Source organism: Tenebrio molitor, chromosome 1, assembly GCF_963966145.1.
Source record: "Tenebrio molitor chromosome 1, icTenMoli1.1, whole genome shotgun sequence".
Taxonomy (NCBI): Eukaryota; Metazoa; Arthropoda; class Insecta; order Coleoptera; family Tenebrionidae; genus Tenebrio; species Tenebrio molitor.
In genome coordinates this window covers 42,722,286-42,741,672 of record NC_091046.1, presented here as the reverse complement: position 1 = coordinate 42,741,672, position 19,387 = coordinate 42,722,286, and the positions used below count along the sequence as shown (strand labels likewise).

Sequence of the window (19,387 nt, the reverse complement as noted above, 5' to 3'; positions counted from 1 at the left end):
CATTTCAGCAACTGTGGGCGTCACGCTGGTTGCTGCGTGTTGCTGTTGCGGTGGGGGTGGAGGAGGCGGAGGGTCCAGACAAGGAGGAAATTTTTGATCAAGTAAATGTAAACTTGCATTGATGTTTCATTAAATAAAACTGAGGAGAGAGTGGCTTTTTTACGAAGACTTCGAAAAAACTGAAAGTGTAATTATGGATTCTTGCCAATTCTTGGAAATGCACAGTGTTTTGATAATCAATTTGACATATTCAGAGTCAAGGCACAAATTAAATTCTTGTCTGAAACATTCGTCCATTCATAACAGAGGGAAGTCGGTACTTGCGAACTTTTCTTTCTTATAATAAAGAAACATAATGTTTTTTATCAGTTATTTTGGTTACGAAAGTAGCTAATTAAAGCGTATTCTAGTCTAGTGCAAAACCTCATGCTCTTAATGAGCCGTCTGTGTATTTGGTTGCCTACCTACTGCTTATTTCACCTGTTTTAAACTGTTTAAAATTCATTTTAAGCGCTTAATATTATTTTACAAATAGTTTGAAATCGGCTTAAATTTAACTAATATCAATGCTTAATGTTGCTATAATGTTTTTAACTTGCCGGATAGGCAACCAAATATACGAATGTGCAAATCGTTCATTTAAAAAAATGTTATTTTGCCTTAGAACTCGCTTTAACAGTTGCATAATTACGTATATTTTATTTTAATTGCTCTAAAAACTGTGTCTAATTTGAGGGGCACACATTACCTTAGATATGATTGTTGGATTTCAAAGTATATCCTGGCCTTGTCCAAGATTTACTGTTTTAGCTAAAATCGAGACTAATGTGAGAGCAAAGAATTAAAGATTGCATTTATAAAATTCCAAAAATAGCATGTTCATTTTCTCTTTGCAAAAATTGTGCGATGCCAAAAAATCAAGCTACAAACGGCATTTCGGCTTTTATTTCGATGACACGACATGACACAAAAATCTCCCAAAAATCATTCGTGATTTTTTCAAAATTCAACCATGAAGAAGTACTACATCTCGTGTAAGAAAGGCCAACAAGAACAAGTCAAGGAGGAGCAAAAAGAAGAGCAACCCGCGGACAACAAATTGACCATTTTATCAATTCTGGCAGGTAATTTGCGTAAAACTTAAAACCCAACCGACTAAATCCCAAAACTGTGATTTAAGCGGCGGCCGGAGTCACAATACTTCTCGCCTATTGCTGTCTCGGCGGCGAAGGCAACGGCAACGGCAACGGCAACGCAGGCGGTGGCGGTGGCGGCGGAGCCAGTAGCGGAAACGCCGCGGCCGATTCCGGCAGTGCAGGTGGCGGTGCGGACGGCGGCGACGGTGGAAGCGCCGGCGGTAATGCTGCTGCCCCTGAAAACTAAATAAGATAAACGATGTCACCCAAAAAAAAATTATCTTGATGTCTTCGTGCTGTGTGGAAAAGGTTTCTTCAGCGGTTTCTTCTCTGGTTGTCAGATGGCGCCACGTGACCATGGTGTAAAATTATTGGAAAATTGTCTTGTGAAGAAGTATCTTCAAATATATTGCATAAAAATGTATTGGCGGGTTTTATTTTTACAAATATCAAATGATTCGTTTTTACTTCAAGAGATAGGCAGTTGTTACATAGAAGTAACTAAACTAGAGAGGACAAGAAAGCCGTTAGCTATAATGCACAAAAACCAATTTGAACACGGCTTCAGTTTATTTTTCGAAAATAGGTTTATGTATTTTGTCTGCCTGTGATTGCTGATTAATTAGCAATTAATTCTCACTTTCTTTTTATTTTATAGTTTATTAAATGTCTACAAGTACTGCAGTACCTAATTAGGAATTTTTTTATTTGTAAGGTGCAGTTCTGAAAAAAAGTAAAGTTGTTAATGTTTTTCTTGTTTAATGTTTACACGAAACAGTTTTTCAAAAACAGATTTAAGACCAAATGAAGCAGTGAAACATTCTTCAAATGTAAAACAGTAAGTAGAGAGTTATTTTTAAATCCACAACTTAAATCAAATTATGTTTCCTACAATTTTCCCCCATCAAAATTGTTCAAAAAAGTGAGGTTATGTTTAAAAAAATTATCACGGAAAGTTTGTCTATAAAATTTTTAATTCTCATAAATCCAATGAGAAAATGATGAAATAATTGTCAAAATTTTTGTGAATTATTTAATTCTGTGTTTCTGTTTCTTTTTTCTGTTATCTATTTATTTGTGATGAAATTTAAGGTTACTAACAAACTTTGCGATGTGCTCGGTTCATTTTAACAAACTTTAATCCTTAAATATCTTGTGTTGGTTTGGCTTCCAAAGTTGCAAGTTTTCCCTGCAGTAAGCGCTAGAAATCGTCTAGTCGAAGAAAAATAAAAGAAGTCACCTAACGTGCCTTTTAACGATCCCACGTAAAAATAAATGATGTAGTGTAATGTAAAAGCACGAGGGGAACTCAAAACAATGCATTACAGAAATAAAAAGTTGTTATTGAGTCGTGTCTGATGGGTTTCTTTATAGAGCGCATTAAAAATTGAAGTCCTCATCTAAAATGAACGACTATTTTCCACCATTAAGGTTGTTGCATAGAGACGACATGCATTTGGTCAGTGAACCGAGGTCAAGAACCTGGGCAACTGACCTGGTAATCATCGGAGCGCTTCCACCGTCGATACGTCAACCCCTGAGAAGTCTTCTAAGGTGGAAAACACGGCGCGCTACAAAACAACTCTTTATTAGCGAAACTTTCCATCGTCGAGGTGAAATAAATTTTTCCTAACATGAATGAGAATCGATTTTATTAGCCGCTCAGGTCGTAGCCCGGCGCCCCCGCCATAATTGACACAAAGAAACGCACATCATCGTGTACGTTTTCCCAGTTCAACGACTTTTTTTCCCAAAACATTGTGACGTTTCTCCGGTAAAACGAATATCGAGGAGAGTGTCGCGATGACGTTAAAATTCTTGAATGCAGCCAAGGCGAGCACTCTTCCGTCACGTACAATAATTTTATCTTATCATCTAGAAAACTGTAAAATATTTCTGCGTCGCAGACTGGATACAAAAACGCCTCATTAAATAATTCATTTTGTTTGCAACTCCGACCAGACTTCGCTAATTTAATTTAGCTGCAAAAATGCGCCGAGAAAGCTAAACTCGAGTGTGTTGTACCAGGGTATTTGGCATCCGTACTATATCAAACCATAAAAGCGAATCGATCTGGTGGTGGTTCATCACGATGCAGTTTTGTTTTTGTGTCGAGTAAATCTTTCCCACTGACGTAGCTATGCAAGTGATGGCGCACAAATGCTAATCGTGAGGTCGCCGTCCCGGAGTTGAAAGGGGAGGTCGTCGGGGTGTAAAAGTTTGTGATGTTTAAAGGGCATCCATTTTTAAAATATTCGAACGTCTCTGCTGTCTGGTAGGAAATAGAGCATCAAACTTGGATCAGGTCTCTGATGCTTGTTTCGGTTATATTGCAACGTTGGCATGATTGGATATGGTTGTCAGGACTGTAACACGTGTTTGTGTCGTGAGGTATATTGTACAGAGTAAAGGTGATTGTGGAAATTATAAAAGTTTAACATAAAAATAGAGACGTTACAAATTTAGTCTCGTAACACTGGTGCATTAAACTAATAAAAACATTAAATAAGTAAAAAATAAAAAATATTCAAAAACAAACTACAGAAAGAAGAAATTCTTCTCTTAACTGACTACAACAAACTAAATTATTTATTCTAATAAACTCTTAACGGGCAAATAAGTTGACTTTCGGTGTTTCAGTTTCGCTTCCAAAGTCACACGCTGTGCCTTCTTTCTTGCAAAAATTTCAAGAAATTTTCAATCGGGTCGGGTACTTTTGAGAAATTTGCTTGTGATTCCTCTTTATCACTTCTATCGATCGCAAAACACCTCGCATGCAATACTTTTGATGATTCTTTTCCTAAAACTGTCATTTATAGAGTGCTTACCAAGGAAATCGCTTCATATGGCTATATTTTTTCTCCATTCATTATAATTATGATATGCTTATTATATTATGATTGATAAGAATTATCACGTGACTTTTTATTTCAAATTTGACATTATGTATTTTTAAAAAATCTGTAAATGGCGTTTGTGATTAAAATTTGGTCCTAAGAAGATTTAATGCCCATGTACAAATTTTCAGAAGTCTAAAAAAGTGCACCAAGGAGGTCACTTTAGTTAGTACAATATACAGGGTGTTTCTGAAATACGTGTGTTCATTTTAATCAGTGAAAGAACTCGCCAATTTATGAAACTTTTCTCTACAACATTTTGTAAAATTCGTAAAAGTATTCCAAGATTTTTTGCCCCACAATTTTTACCAAACGAGTCGTTTTGTGTGATTAACTAGTTTCTATTTTTTGTAACCATGAGAATCTAAATTTTGATTATTTATTTTTTTATATAACAATGGAACTTTTTAAAAAAGCTGTTTCTATCACAACAAAAAATTTTGGCTCTTACACATAGGCGGGTATACACTTTGATGGTTAATTTATTCCAAATTTTAAATCAATTTGTATTGCTTTTTCGTAAAAATAGAGAAAAGTTCCATGATTTGGCGCGTTCTTCCACTGGTTAAAATTAACACACGTATTTGAGAAACACCCTGTATATTTTGAAAGATGGTTGAAATATACAGTCTGATTTTGAAAGTTGTGTAGATATTTTAATCTGGGATAGTACGTGTTAAAAGAAGGCAAAATAACCCAACTTGTCTTATACAAAAGTTAATGGTTTACTAGAGAATCAAAGGAATCAGTGTGTTTGGGAACCGCTGAAAATTTTCAAATTTGGCGGGCAGTTTTACTGTGCGATTCTATTTACACATTGTTATGATTTAGCGATCGTTATTTTAACGATCGATTTTTTAAAATGATTTTTAAAGAACTTGCTGATTTCTTAAAGCAAGTTGATGATCTCTACAAGTATATATTTGCTAAATTAACTTGATTTTTTTAAATTTTGATTCGGAAAAATATTTAAAAGAACCAATTTTCAATGTAACGATCGATATTATAACTATTTGGAAACAGAATCGCACTGTTAATGTGCTACCAACCTGAAATGTCAACTTTTTCTGTAATTCGAGATTATGTTTTATTTTTTTTGTTAAATGTTTTTGAGTTTCATCATGAATTTTTGATAAAATTTGTATAGTGATCATAAAATAATGCCTGCAACTTATTCATAACACAAAGGCTTAAACAATAAAGTAAAACGACTAATTGTGAGTAAAAGTATAAAATGAAATATCAAAGATGTTCCACAAAATGTCTGCCATCGTTTCCAATGCAAGCTTTCAGCACGATGTGCCCAAGAAAGCCGAACTCGATTCAAAATGCCTCTGTTTTGTTCTGAGCGGCGTTTTGAACTTGCAGCCAAACCACAAACTGAGAAACTCCCAGGTGATTTGTAAGACGCCGAGTAGGTACTTGTTAGGGGCTGGTTTTCAATTTCGTGAGGAATTTCTTCTGCAAGTAAAATGCCATTTTCCGCTGGCGGCCAAGATTGTGCATTGGGAAGTATCCTTTGAGGAAACCTTTCACCATAGATTTGCCGTGGTAGCTCTGAATGTCCAGGGGTTTCGCCACAGAGCAACCCATATCGGTTTTCTCCAGGTTGGTAAAAGCCATTTGTGATTTAAATTGAGGTTAAAATTGAGGTTCTTGTCAAAGTGACTTAATTTTGAACGAAATGACAACAAAAAAGTCTACTGTTTTTTTTTACCAATTTTTTTCATAAAATTCAGTGGCTTCCAAACTTTTTTTGAAAAACTTGTAGCCCCTTTTTCTCGAAAAATATCAACATTTGTATAAGGCATTATTGGCTCAATCGTTACCTCTTGTGGAGTTCTACCACTGGTTAAAATATCTGGACAACTGTCAAAGTCACCCTGTATTTTCTGCTGGGTCAAGTTGAAATTCAATTTCTTCTTTTGATTTTTTTTTGTTATTTTTTTTTAAATCTTCAGAAAATTTACGCACTAGCATAAAATCTCATTAGAACCACCTTTGTTTCTAACTTATTTCAATCTATTCAACACAAACCCCACTTTCGGAAGCATTTCCAAATGTCAAATTTGACATTATACCAGAAGTCACGTGATAACTTGAGGAGACTTCGCAGGTTTTACCTTTCTTAGATTTTTTATCGTACGTTCTTGGGACCATTACCGTTGTGGCAGCACGCATGGTCCACTTACCAAACTCTTCACCTTCTAACTTATATCCAAGCAAAATTTTTTCAGGAAAATTGTACATAGATCGCAACTGCAGAATGAAGTCTGCATTTGTCTTCAAACCAGGACATGCCATGAAGGTACATTTTGTCGGCAGGGGGTACAGTCTCGACACAAATTGGTACCTGAAACAAAAATTGCTTCGTCCTGTCATTCATGCCCTTACTGTTATTGTTGAACAAATCAAGCCAACCAAACAAACAAAATTTTGTCCAGACCGTTTCTTCTGCCTCAGGGACAATAACTTGTGAACCAACCTCGTAGATTTAATATTAGTAAATTGTTTTCCCTAATGTTGCTTTACTACTTTAATTCTGTTAGTTTGGTATTGTTGGAAAACTTTTTAAACATGTTCTATCCTTGATTACGATTTTTTATTACAACAAATTATTATTATTTCGAAACCCTTCTAATATACCATGTGCGGCATCAACTACTCCCAGACTACAAAATATACCACGAAATATACCACCATGAAAGTGAGCCAATTTTTTTCTGATGAGATAATAAATCTCATTAGATCTTCATCAAAAGAAAATTTGTCTAGAATCTTGTGAAAAACTTGAGATTCTTGTTTGATGTTTGCACAAAGTGATCAAAAAGAAAACAAATCAGGGCAGACGTTGTAAATTATCGCTCCTGTCCTAGCGGAATCATATGCAAATAAGCGTTCAATGCATGGGCGTAGTCAATTAGTGGTCTCAAACGCTATAATAAATCATACAACATTTTACATTCCTAAGAATGGGTAATTTACCAGCTTTATTACTAAACGTGGCGCCACTAGTAAGCAGATTTTTCGGTGAAATGTCAAAGAAACGTTAGTTTTAAAGCAATGGTGTTAACCTGCAAAAAAAAGTTTTCGATTTCGACCAAGTTTACGAACGTTTCCTGTAATTGCAAGCAACAGTTATCCCAGAATAAAGTGATAAAATGAGTTTTACCATTGAAGATAAAGCGTTAATAATTTATTAATAATTAATTAATTAATAATAGATTTTTCGAGAGGTAGGCAACCAATAAAACGACTGTGTATAGCAAGTATACATATGTGTACGATTAAGCTAAGACAGACGTTTCGATAAAACAACAGATGAAGTAGTACTTTTGATTTGTTTTCTTGTTGATAACTGTGTCCAGTGATTACCGGACCGGTCTTAACCTAAGTATATAAATTTCCTTTTACCCCGGTTACTACCTGGAATTAATAATAAAGTAGTCCAGCGGTTGTCTGCGTCGCTTGTGTGACAAGGGACAATCACATCCTTTGATGAAAATCCGGGCCGAAACCAAATATCCCTTCGGTAAATTCGCCGGTGTGGGTAAACATGTTATCTTGTATGCCTGCAATAACTTATTAATAGAACTCGTCAAAAACCAACAACGTAAGTTTACCAACGGCTTAATTTTTCCGCTGCTGAAAAGGAACGTGTCACGCCTGTTATTTCTGGCCACCGCCATGTCAAGACAATGGACGGAATCGGGGGCGGCGAGGTGTTTACAAACGATCCCGTACTGCTCGCAGATACATGAACACTTGCCTTTTGAATCCTTATAAAAAGGCCAATAAGCCGATTGGAGTACAATTGCAGTCGGCAAGATCTGATCGAAAACGTCCTCAAACTGAAAAATTAGTTAGGGCAGAAGGTTTCAACGGCAGTACTACCTTGCGAGGGCCGTAGTTCGCGTAAGTGCACGAGCACACCACGAAAGCTACATCGAGGGACTCGGTGTACATCTTTTGGAACACGGCGAGGTTGTGACCTTTCTCTTCTTCACCGTTCATTTTTTAAATCACACCACTTTACACCCGCGCAACTACCGATGCATTGACCACCGCCATGTTTGTGTTCCAGTGGCAAAAATGACGGTTACAGAGATCAGAGACGCTGCCTTTGGCAAAGGAAGAAAAATTCTTCTTTGGAAGAGATCCATGCGTTTGGTGTCGGTTCCGTTGTGGGAGTCGGCACTCAAAACTTTATTTATTAGCCTCGCTTCTCGGTACCTACTTCATAATTAAATTCACTTCTTTAAATTTGCCGACACCATTGTTTCCAGAAAGAAAACAACGCCGAACGTAACCTTGAACGTAGAGGAGCAATAAAAAGTGTAACAGCTCTGGTTTCGCCTCGAAACTCGTCAAACAATCAAAAGCAACCGTCTTGTTTTCGTTCAATACAATTTTCAGCAGCAGAAGTGACTGCAACTTTGTTCTCTACATGTTTTGAAAAAGTTCAGTGGATTCAAAAATTTTACATTCCGCCTTCGAGCACGCACCTATTGCGGTGTTACGTGTCCGTCATTTACAATTTTACGTCTTGCGACCTGATTAATTATGAATGACAATTAGAGCATTTCAGTGCCGCTTTAAAAAGGGAGTTCGATAAATAGTTGATTACCGTCGGTAACACGACTTGCACAATGACACGTCGAAAGATCCTCGAAATTATCGATCTCCTCGACTCCCATTTCCACCCTTTTCATAACACTTTGTTTTCATTGTTTCGACGTTTTTTTCAACAGTTAAAGTTGAGGCGCACCCTACTGCGGGAAAAATAATCGTAAATAAAAAAATTATTTAATGATGCGTACGCTTCCACACAAGTTCTGGTGTTTTTCTATTTGAAAAATTCTGCAGAACTCGCAAATATTCGGAGTTGTCCAGTAGGTGATAAAAATAAAAAAACAACATGGCCGTGGTGTGGCGCCACGCAAAAATCTGCGGCTCTTCTTGCTAGATGCAGATGGATTTACGATTGTGGAAGGTAATGTCTCGTTGATGGATTTTGTATTGTTAGCGATGGATTTATTTCATCCATTTGCTCCACAGAATCGAGACTGTCGTCGAATCGGAATGTAAAGTGCATTTTCTTAATGCGCTGTCTAGCTGCAAGACTGTAAGTTAAGTGTCTTGCAAACAGTGACATCTCGGTTGTTAATTTATTTTCAGTTTTCACTGATGCACTAAAACTAACTTTAGACGTCGTAAATCGAGTACACGGCATTAGTGTGGAACTACATGGTAGGGTGAATTAATCGCTGATTTTACACTTAGACAAGCAAAGCCCAGAAATTAGGGACTGGGAGAGAATAACAATGTGTCTTAACACTACCTACGCATTCGTTGAATTTTTTGATTAACACCTGAAAAGCTGTCAATATCACGCGTTTGTTGTTGCACCGTTCACGTTCCCAAATTAATACTAATTTTATGAAATTGTCGTTGCGCGTGGACTAAATTTTTTGTAGAGATAAATTAATGTAGCTGCGCTAGAATTGCAGCTTTGTGACTAGTTTCCAAGTAGAAATTTGTGCCAGAAATTAGGTGGTGTTATATTTTATAACGAGAACAGTGCCAACGATCTGTGGATCTATTTAGTGGGTTAAAGAGGGTTGACACATATTGACGAAAATGTGATAAGAAGACATCTTGTTAAAGTTGAATATTATATTTTAAAAAGTGTATCTAAGAATAAGTTGGAGATAAAGTAGTTTTTAACAAAAATTGATCTTTTACAGTATTAAATGTTTTGACCTAGGTTAGGTAGGTTAAATACAGTGGTTAAATACAGTGCGATCATTTAAATTTATAATCTTAGAGCTATGATTTTTAAATTAGATTGACAACATTGACTGTTGACAGCATCATTTACATTGTCAAAGTGACGCTTCAAAATGTTTACTTTAGAACATCAAATGTTTCTTGCGGAGAGTTATTTTAAGAAGGCTGAACGGCAGGAAAATGGTGAATGGAAATATTCCATACAAGTTTGCGTTGACGATTTTCGAAATGCATTCCCTAATTTTTCGGTTAAATCCTCAAAAAACGCTGTAACTGTTTAGATTTTGGAAAATGCGTTTGAAAATATAAAACGGCGAGTTAACAGTTGCATGGAAGCCGGGGGAGAACACTTTGAACATTTGTTTTAATTGTTAATAAAACTGCATATTCTCTGGGGCTTCATTTGCTGTACCTAAATCACAGATTAAAACGATTGAACGTAAGAGAGAATCCTAACCATCAACATGTTTACATAACCTCTAATTTACACAGCAAGTCAATTAACAGGATCTGCACAAACAACAGTCAGTGTTGCCAATCCAATTTAAAATCATAGCCTACTCTAATTATAAATTTAAATAATTGCTCGGTACATCTACGGAGTTATTAATAGTAGATACTGTTGGTAACCATTGAGTGGAGAGTCTGGCAGTCTAGCACTTGTTCCTTCAATAGCGAAAGTAAGCAAACAATGAGTACACTTATGTCATGTGATTAAGACTGACTTTCAGTTTTGAAATCGTTATTTTTTTTATAAATTGCTTTAATTTAGAACAATAGAAATATTAATTAAAACACGCCTTCCTTTGTGGTAGTTCAAGTTGGGTCTTTCAATTCGTGGTCTTCACAAAGTTTCTTACAAATCCAAATTTTGTGTTATGCCAGAGAAGATATCAGAAATTTTATAGGTTAACTAATGTTTAGTTAACTAGTTTACTAATAGTTATTTGTACAACTAGTTATGAAAGTCATACTTTTTTTCACGAATTTGTAGATTGATTAACTCGGGCTACGCCCTCGTTAATCAAGCAAATAAGTGGAAAAAAGAAGCTTTCATAACGTGTTGTACTCACAATTTTTTTGCATATCGAAAACAGTTGAGAAATTTGGTCTAAAACGATTTATGAAAAATTATTTAAAAAAAAATAGGTAAGTAAGCTTTGACAATCATCTCGAGAAGATGCAGGCAAAAAAGTACTACTTTCACTACGATTTTTCGTGTAAAAAAAGTGCTACTTTCACTACGGTTTTGCATGTAAAAAAGTGCCACTTTCATTACAATATTTTCACCGCAGGAATGAGTGATTGTCTGTTAAAGTGTAAGTGTAATGAAAAATCTAGTTCGAGTACGAATAAAGAACCAATTCCGTAAATTTAAGTCGTTAATTTTTGGCAAGAATTGACGGACAGGTCAATTTCTATGTAAATTGACATTTTTGGGGTAGATTACGTTTGTGGACTTTACTCATTTTTGAATACTTCTTTACTGCATTAAATTAACTCCGAATCGTTTTGGATTCCTCTAGTTCTCCTGTGTAAAATAATTGCCAGTAGTAGAGGTCTTGGATTTTCTCATGGGCTATGAGTCATACTCATATCTGCGCAAACGACGAATATCGGTTTCAAGTAGGCGCTACAAATCGACCGGAAAACATCCTCATTCGTTACGTTAGTTTCGTCTCTCTCTCAACTATTTGTATTTGAATTTGAAAATAGACGACATTTTCAGTTTTCATTTATAGGTTTTCCACTGTTTTATAGCTGCGCTTTCGCGCAGATATTTCTAAGGTCACAGCCCATGAGAGAATCCAACACCCTCTAACGGAATAATACAGTTTCAAACCTGACAAAATGGCGTCTGTGAGCGGAACTTTTCCTATTTTTCAAATCAAACTTGTATCGAGCGATCCATTGAATTTGTTATCAAAGTTGGCGCTGGAACTGAAGCCGTAGGTCTTTTTTAATCGATACACTTATTTGTGTATAAATTAATGTTACAAAATGCTATTATGATGGAGTTAAACGAAGGGCCCATTTGTGCTTAAAACAAAATGGTGAACACTTTCAGCATCTGTTGTAACATTGTTTATTAAAATAAACATTACCGTTGTAATTTTTCTCTTAATCCCTTAATTCGCCATTTTCTGTTTTACAATTGTCATTAAATGTGACGTTTGCCGCGATAGTTCAAAATTAGACATGCGTTGACAGTTCCAGCGCCAACTCTAATCCCCCTTTAAGTTTTTTCACCTCAAAAAAAAAATAAACTGCCATAGTTTACTTATTAAGCTACATCTCGCGATGAATTTTGTACCATTCGATTTCTCTCCTCAAGGTGCTTGTTTTGACCTGAAAAAGATCTAAACTGGACCTCATAGTTTTCATGAAAATCGCAAAAAACCAACTGCTTTTCGCACATAGCTTTTTCCAGAAGGGTCGCAATGCAATGATTTCTGTTTCTATGGAATCCTTTCGCCCAGTTTTATCACGCAGACTACTTTTAGTTTGGACTTATTAACACCGGAGATGATTAGATTTTTTTTTATTTTGGACCTGGCCAAGTCAGTTTTGGTTTGCACATGATTTTTTTTTATTATTGGAGATTTTTTCGAGAAAAGCCACGGATTCCCTTTGAGATATTTTCCACCTAGAAAAACTTTAGACGACCATGGTTTTTTTACTAAGCATCAAATGGCGATAAATTTTGCATTTTTATTTTTTTATTCTAGCTAGTGGAAAGGGAGGCTATTCAAGCAATAGGGTGTCCCAGAACTATCTCACCAGAGAAAAAAAAGGAGTCTTTGGGTAAATGTGATATTTTGAATTTTAAAGAAAAAAGTCCCATCTCAAGCGATAATCGAGAAAAGACATCCTAAACTTGACCAATCAGAGTTGAGCACCCACCATCAAGGTAGGATAATCGCAATTGTGCGTTGCCGGAATATTCTACATCCGAAAACGTCAACATTTCAAGTAAATTTCGCTAATTGTCGCGATATCAATAATTATTTTTACTGGCTAGCAATCTGTCCGATTTTTCAGTAATCCTGAGGAGGAGCTGAAATTGAAAACTTTATGTGAGCTTGAAGAAAATTTATTTTAATCATCTTGGAGTCTCTTTTGCTGTTGGCACATGCCTGTTTTCTACAGGGAGGCAGTTCTGGGGCAGGCTGTATATTGCGAAAAAGTTTTTGATCTTCGCTGCCATCATGTGTAAGCTTCCCACCACTACTATTAAGTGAAACATTGACAAAATACATATAACATATAATATATGATAATACACCAGAACCGATACAATATTCATGCATAATAGGTAGCTCCAAATTATCATACCCTACATATATGTAAAAGTTTCTGTGAACTTTTTATTCGCTCCGTTGTAAACATTTTCGAATGTGTGTCTCGAACTTCCTTATACTCTTCGCCCTTTCTCTCCTTCTCTCGATATCCTTAACTTTCCCAACTTCTTATTGAATTGGGAAGTGGATACTGATGGATATCTTATACGAACAGCCATCAATTTGTCCTACCTATCTGATGTCATCAGGTCTAATCCAATTACAAAAGACTCCAAATAAAACTTTCACTCACCTTCGCATATTCCCCTCAATTAATCATCCACCGCGAAAACAATTCAATTACGAATCAAAGATGTACGCTCTCCCCGGCCGACATATTTGTGTACAAGCTCCGACTAGGTGAATAAAACACATCCTAGTTGAGTGTGACATTAATGAATCCTTTGCCTAACCTGAACTAACAACCAGAATCACAATTTAACTATAGAGATCCAACTAAATGGGATTTATGCATTAAGCCGTGAAGAGATATTCAGGATGGCTCCCTTTTAATGATAGAAACATGCGAAGTGGCTTCAAATTATCCAACGTTTTCGCCTAATTGTCGTCGTTAGACTCGCCTTCAAAAATATTTCCTAAATTAAGGCTCATTGTTCGCTGTCCCACTGAAATTGGCATGTCTGGATTACGCAAGCTGCACGAGCTTCAAAGGATTAAAGGATCGTGCGGGTTTTGTAAAATTCAATTTTTTTCCGTTTTGAATATTATTTAAACTGGGGAAATAATTTGATTTATGGGGGAAGGTGGAAAGGGGATGCAAATTAACCGACATGCATGTTACACATTTATTACGCAACTTGATTTCGTGTCCGATCTCTGAATATTTACCCCACCAAAAAATCACTTAATTTTCATGTGCCCTTACCAACCGAAAACATTTCTTCACAAACTTTCGTACCAACTTTTCAATTCTTTTGATGTATTTTTACTCTAGTCCACCCCCGCGTCCTGCATTGTCCTTCAGCGCGTGCATGCAACAACACGATTTGTCAGAAATTTGTTCATAAGAACATAATTTGATCAATACTTCCGCAACTGCTGTTATTCAAATTTCTACATATTCAGGATAACGCCTGAAATTAATAAATGTGTCAGCTTGAATTCATAAACAATGTAATTGTTTCCGCAGCGGGAGTCCAGTTTGTGAATAATTTAACAAAGCATCGATTATTTTGGCCATTGCACACATCCGACCCTCGCGTTTGACAGATGCGAGTCTATTGGAGTTTCAGTGGTGATCGTCGCAAGCTGGTCTGACACATTTGTTTTGGAAACACATTCAAAATAATGGAATTTGTGTGTCATAAAATATGAACTGTCCGCTGCAACAAATGAGCAGCTTGCAGCGGCGGTGCAATAAATTTCGCGCGGTTCAAACGTGCAAAGAATAACACAACGGCGCGATAAATCCGGCCCAGGTACCCTTTTAGTTAAATGTAAACATGATTTAGATGATAGTCGACCTTGGGGGGGTCCAATGGCTGATAATTCTCTCGGCGTTGCCTCGTGTTCATTAATTAATTGTTGTGTTTGTGTTCTTCGGGAGGGGTTGAAGAACGGCTTTGAGGGTGCTCGCTGTGACTGGTTGCGAGCATTAGTTGAGCAAATACTACAAATGAGGACTCGGTTATGGATTAAATTAATTATTTATGGTGGAATTTCTGACATGCTTAATGCTCACAAACTTTCAACGTGTTTACGTTACTCGGAAGAACAATAAATGAGCTAGATCACGTTTGCGCGCGGATGGAATGCGACGAAACAACATTTTCACTTGATTTGAGTTATTGTTATTATGCTGCGCCAGCAAGTTTATTTTTGGCGGATTTAAGTGGAAATTACGGAAGCGAGATGTATCTTCGCTGTGTTTCTCCTAGATATATGTACCCTAGCGCATCCACCATTTTTGCTACAACAAAATTTTCTTAGGCGTTTTTAAATAGTCTTCGTACACGTTCACTTTCAAATCGCTCATTAATTATAATAAACCGTTAAAAAAGACATTTATATATTTTTAAAAATTATTTTAGAGACGTCAAAACCTAAAATTAGAAAAATAGCACAAACAACCGTATATTAATGCCGAAAGCTTTGAGAAACTAATTTAAACTAAACGTCTCTTCATTGTTTTAGTGGGCCTTGTTTTTTTTTTTTTTTTAATTATAGCCTTTCCCCTTTCACCACTACTGGCCTATCAGGTACTTGTTTTTCCTTGCTTTTTTTCCCTTATGTGGTGCGGCGGGGCTCCGGGGTAGGAGCAGAGGTTCCTTCCTTGGAAAAAATCCTCCCTCTTCGGTGAGATTCGAACCCACCTGCCCCGGGACCGCGACCTCGGAGCACTGTCTCCGACAGCCATGCGGCCACCAAGCTACCTAGTGGGCCTTCTAAATAATGCAAATATATTACAAATGGCAAAATTTGTATTTATGTATGCATCACTTGGGCGCTTATAACTAAAAACTACCGAACATATTTTGATCGGGTTTTCATTGGCTCTTTATTGGACAGTTTTAAGTCTTTTTTGGTTTAATGTAAATAACATTTTGAGATCAGATTTGGTAAAAATATTTTTCTGAATTTTTTTCCAATACAAAAATAATTATTTTTAAGATTCTAAAAACTTATTTATTTATTGTAAGTGTAATCTAGGTAATGTTTTTAAATTTTTCTAATTGTTTTTAATAAAATGTACTATGTAATTTTTTGTACACAGTATACACTTGGGTACAGTATTCAAAAAAGGACGACAACAATCAATAAACATCTCTGCCACAGTTCCAGCCACTCTGTGACACTTCGGGAGTGGAATAATGACGGAATTGATTGATGATCGGACTACATATCACTCCCTAAACCCGGCCCTGCAAACAAGGAGCTGTCACCTTAAATCAGGAAAAAAAATCGTCCGATTTTTCAGCCCTCATCCGCCCCAGAAATAGACCACAATATTTCAGCAATTTCGAATAAATTACCGAAACATGCAACCCCCACGACGTCCGAAAGGGGCGCTGAAACGGATTATTCGTCGAGTAAAGATGGAAATTTCCCGAGTAGGTTTTGATGAATGCTCGACAATTATTCGCAGACCGATTGGGTTATCGATGATGACGCCGCTCCGTGCAAGGGTCACGTCGATTCGCCGCCCCCGACAGTGCAACTGCGGCCCGACGCACACGTCACCAGAGAGCTTTCATTCAAGCCGCCATCGTAAATCATTTTACCCTGACCTGGAATTGTTAGCGCCGAATTATAAAGTGGGTTATTCTTGTTTAGCATGTTTTTCAGAATGAGACGCTATCGATTGCAGGACTGAGTCCTGGTGAGGGCCCTCGCGGCAAACAATGCGCTTCTGTTTGGTCACCCTGCAGGACAATACAAGACCGGTCAGACAATTCTTCGGAACCCAGTCTGAGCTCCGTTTAGCTGCAGATAAGAAACGTCAAAGATAACGTGACAGGAGGGCAGCACGCCAAGATCGTGGATTTCGTTGACGTACGATTATCAAACCAGAGTTGTTACTGTGCGCCGTAATTTGATTTAGTTGTCAACGACAGAAATGAGATCGTCAGGGTGGTTCGCATTTTACAAATCCGAAGATTCGCAGTCCGAGAAAATTGTTGTTCATCCGGAATAGCAAATCGCGCCGTCTAGACTAGACTGCCAAGATTTTTTTAAATTCGCGTACAAACGCTACACAGCATGGTTCACAAAAACAAAAATATGGAAGGCAAGTGTTTGCGATGGGGGCGCTATTTATGGCCCACTTTCAAGGTCGCCGGTTGTGATCATTCAGAATAATAAAGAGCGGCCGAGTCTCATTAAGGGGAATTGTGTGTGTTTGTTGCTTTCGTGATGACGTTTCTTTCACGAAAGTGAGCCGTCAATGTGGATAACACGCCATAATTCGCTCGGTCACATTTCAAGAAATTGTAACGGAGTGCTCGACTAAACGGTGTAAATTTTTGGTGTAGTTTCAAGGTTGTTCGAGCTTTCTTCACTCACTTGTTTTTTCAAGTTGTAATTATTCACGATTTGCCTAAAAAATACAACGAAGAAACTTACTACACGACTCGATTCAAGTTCGCATCCATAATTGAAAGACTTGAGAACTTAATCTAAGAACAAATAGCACAGAAGGGACTATAAACTTCTTAATCAATCTTTAAGATAAAAACTAACAATCTGTTTTTAAAGCTACAGATATACTCGTAAATTTCGAACGTAAAATCTGTTTGTATATCTGTACAAGGTGATTCACAAGTAATAATGAACCCGACGGAATTGAAAATGCAACCCACAATACATTTGGAAGGTAAAGCTGGATATTTACCGCGTCCATATCCAGATTTACGTTCCAAATGTATTGTGGGTTGCATTTTCAATTACGTCTGGATCATTATTACTCGTGAATCACCTTGTATATGTAGGTTGCACCAAATTTTTTATCAATTGCATCTACAGTATGTCTAAAAAAAATTCATTAAAGTTCTCTTGAGTTATCAAAGATTTTGATTTTAATTGACAGATTTCACAAACATTTGTCATTATTTTATTGGCAAAAATATTCAACAGTATTCAGAAACATTCTTAGAACCGAGAATGGAATTGACACGTCGAACTTTGCTTATAAGAATTGAGAGGAGCCTTTCCAAATGTGTCCATCTTGGAATATGTTTCTACAAGACACTTGTTCACATGTTCTCCATACGCAAGACTGGTTGCATACATGTTGAACTTTAAACTAATTTCTGTTCTGTGACTTGAATAAAAAAAGTTGCAAAAACTTTCTGATGTGCTTCTCATTTTATAAATGCGATGGGGATGATTAATTGATGGATAATCCTTTATAACTTTACGTATGATGCCCCATTCCTTGGTTTTGCTTAAATAATTGCGTGGAAGCTTGCTGCATCCTGCAACTAACCCAATATTATTAACGTCATCAATGCATTAATAGTTAATTAATTGACCCTATTCCAAACACGTTTCGAACATCAAGGCGAGATAAATCAGATGGTCTAAACACCGTTCACATTATTTTGGCATAATGGGAGGCCATGATTTATTTTTTTAACGTTGGACACACTGTTTGATTTCAATCACTAAAGTGGCTGACATGCGGATCCATCAAATTGAACATGACATGTTGCTGATTTTCCCAGGATGTCTGAGTATTCTTCTACAACAAACTAGTAAAACTGACAACAATTCACTACACATTAACGCTTATAACCTCAAACTCAGAAAAACATAACCTACTTCAACAGACAGCTTTACTACCAAATTAAATGCAAAACTTCCATGGCCTCCCATTATGCCAAAACAACGTGAACACATTTTCGTTTTCAAAATTGAAATAGGTATTATAAAAAATAAATGGTGGAAAATGGTGAAGGCGCCGGGCAAAATAAACAAGCCTTAAGAAAATATTTTTATATGGCTATTTATTGGAAAAAAGGACTCGTGTGTATCTATTTCTGTAGATCCATAAAACATTAGAGATCATAATCTGGAAGGGTCAAATGTCTCGATCATCTGGTAGAGTGAGCAGTGCTGCCAACTCGCAAAGTGACGTGGGCGTTCGCCACAAAAACATCACGTAAGAATTAAAACGGATTATCGGCTTGACAGTCGTCGAGTGTAACATTTCTGCGGCACCCTCCACGTTTTCCACCCAATTATCGATGCAACTTTCGGAGTATTTTATTTTTCTTCGAGATGGTTTGGCACGATAATATCCGCATCGATCCGGTCGATCCGGCTATTTTTGTAAATTCTTGGAATGAAATATGATAAAACCGTCATGCTTATTCTTTTCATCACGTTGAGGGAATGGTGATACCGCTTCGTCCAACGGCGTCGTAAAAAGGTTCGACTTTCAGGAAAAAATTTACGAAGCATCAACAGACTTTAAAACGCGCTTCAATTCAACGTAAACATCAGCGAATGAAGGCATGATTAAAACGGGGTAAAGCCGACGGGACGAAACAAAGAGACTAACACAACGGTTATTATAATAAGAATAACGACGAAACGGTGGTTGTTTTGACGAACAGGGGGCAAAGAAGAAAGAGCAAAGTTTCAGTGCAGCGAAGATCGGCCAACGAGATTTAGATAAAAGCGGTGATTTATGTGGGAATAGGAAAAAATGGGAGTGAGTGGAGAATTTATGTATGTTGAAAAATAAACGGAGAGTTTGGAG

General features: G+C 36.9%; 3 protein-coding genes across 5 annotated transcripts in view; 2 read left to right on the top strand and 1 right to left on the bottom strand.

The window, feature by feature from the left end:
* The window catches only part of LOC138132726 (sodium-dependent neutral amino acid transporter B(0)AT3), a 71,679-nt gene extending 71,330 nt beyond the window's left edge, over positions 1 to 349 (top strand). For both annotated transcript variants that reach the window (XM_069050344.1, XM_069050335.1), the window contains exon 8: positions 9 to 349. The gene's annotated coding sequence lies outside the window, so the exon portion shown is untranslated. The remainder of the gene's footprint in view (positions 1 to 8) is intronic.
* Positions 350 to 917: 568 nt separating this feature from the next.
* Positions 918 to 1,560, top strand: LOC138134216 (ubiquitin-binding protein Rv1468c-like). The gene is made up of 2 exons (XM_069052377.1): positions 918 to 1,124; positions 1,181 to 1,560. The coding sequence occupies exons 1-2, from the start codon at positions 1,013 to 1,015 to the stop codon at positions 1,381 to 1,383; spliced, it is 315 nt and encodes a 104-aa protein (XP_068908478.1). The 5' UTR covers positions 918 to 1,012; the 3' UTR covers positions 1,384 to 1,560.
* Positions 1,561 to 3,348: 1,788 nt separating this feature from the next.
* On the bottom strand, positions 3,349 to 9,441 carry LOC138134924 (uncharacterized). 2 transcript variants are annotated; one of them, XM_069053521.1, is made up of 5 exons: positions 7,928 to 9,441; positions 7,657 to 7,884; positions 7,460 to 7,605; positions 6,157 to 6,386; positions 3,349 to 3,942 (listed from the first exon to the last, which is right to left on the bottom strand). In XM_069053521.1, exons 1-5 carry the CDS (start codon positions 8,045 to 8,047, stop codon positions 3,791 to 3,793), a joined length of 876 nt encoding a protein of 291 aa, XP_068909622.1. In that variant the 5' UTR covers positions 8,048 to 9,441; the 3' UTR covers positions 3,349 to 3,790. The 2 variants fall into 2 exon arrangements, with proteins under 2 accessions (XP_068909622.1, XP_068909630.1); XM_069053529.1 differs by having other exon boundaries at positions 3,349 to 3,936.
* Between the last annotated feature and the right edge of the window lie 9,946 nt (positions 9,442 to 19,387).

Excerpts from the sequence above, each read along its gene's own strand:
- LOC138134216 (XM_069052377.1), top strand. The coding sequence starts at position 1,013 with ATGAAGAAGTACTACATCTCGTGTAAGAAAGGCCAACAAGAACAAGTC. Across the intron at positions 1,125-1,180 it reads CATTTTATCAATTCTGGCAG|CGGCGGCCGGAGTCACAATA; the intron begins GTAATTTGCGTA and ends CTGTGATTTAAG.
- LOC138134924 (XM_069053521.1), bottom strand. The coding sequence starts at position 8,047 with ATGAACGGTGAAGAAGAGAAAGGTCACAACCTCGCCGTGTTCCAAAAG. Across the intron at positions 7,885-7,927 it reads CGAACTACGGCCCTCGCAAG|TTTGAGGACGTTTTCGATCA; the intron begins GTAGTACTGCCG and ends CTAATTTTTCAG. Across the intron at positions 7,606-7,656 it reads GCGGAAAAATTAAGCCGTTG|GCATACAAGATAACATGTTT; the intron begins GTAAACTTACGT and ends AAGTTATTGCAG.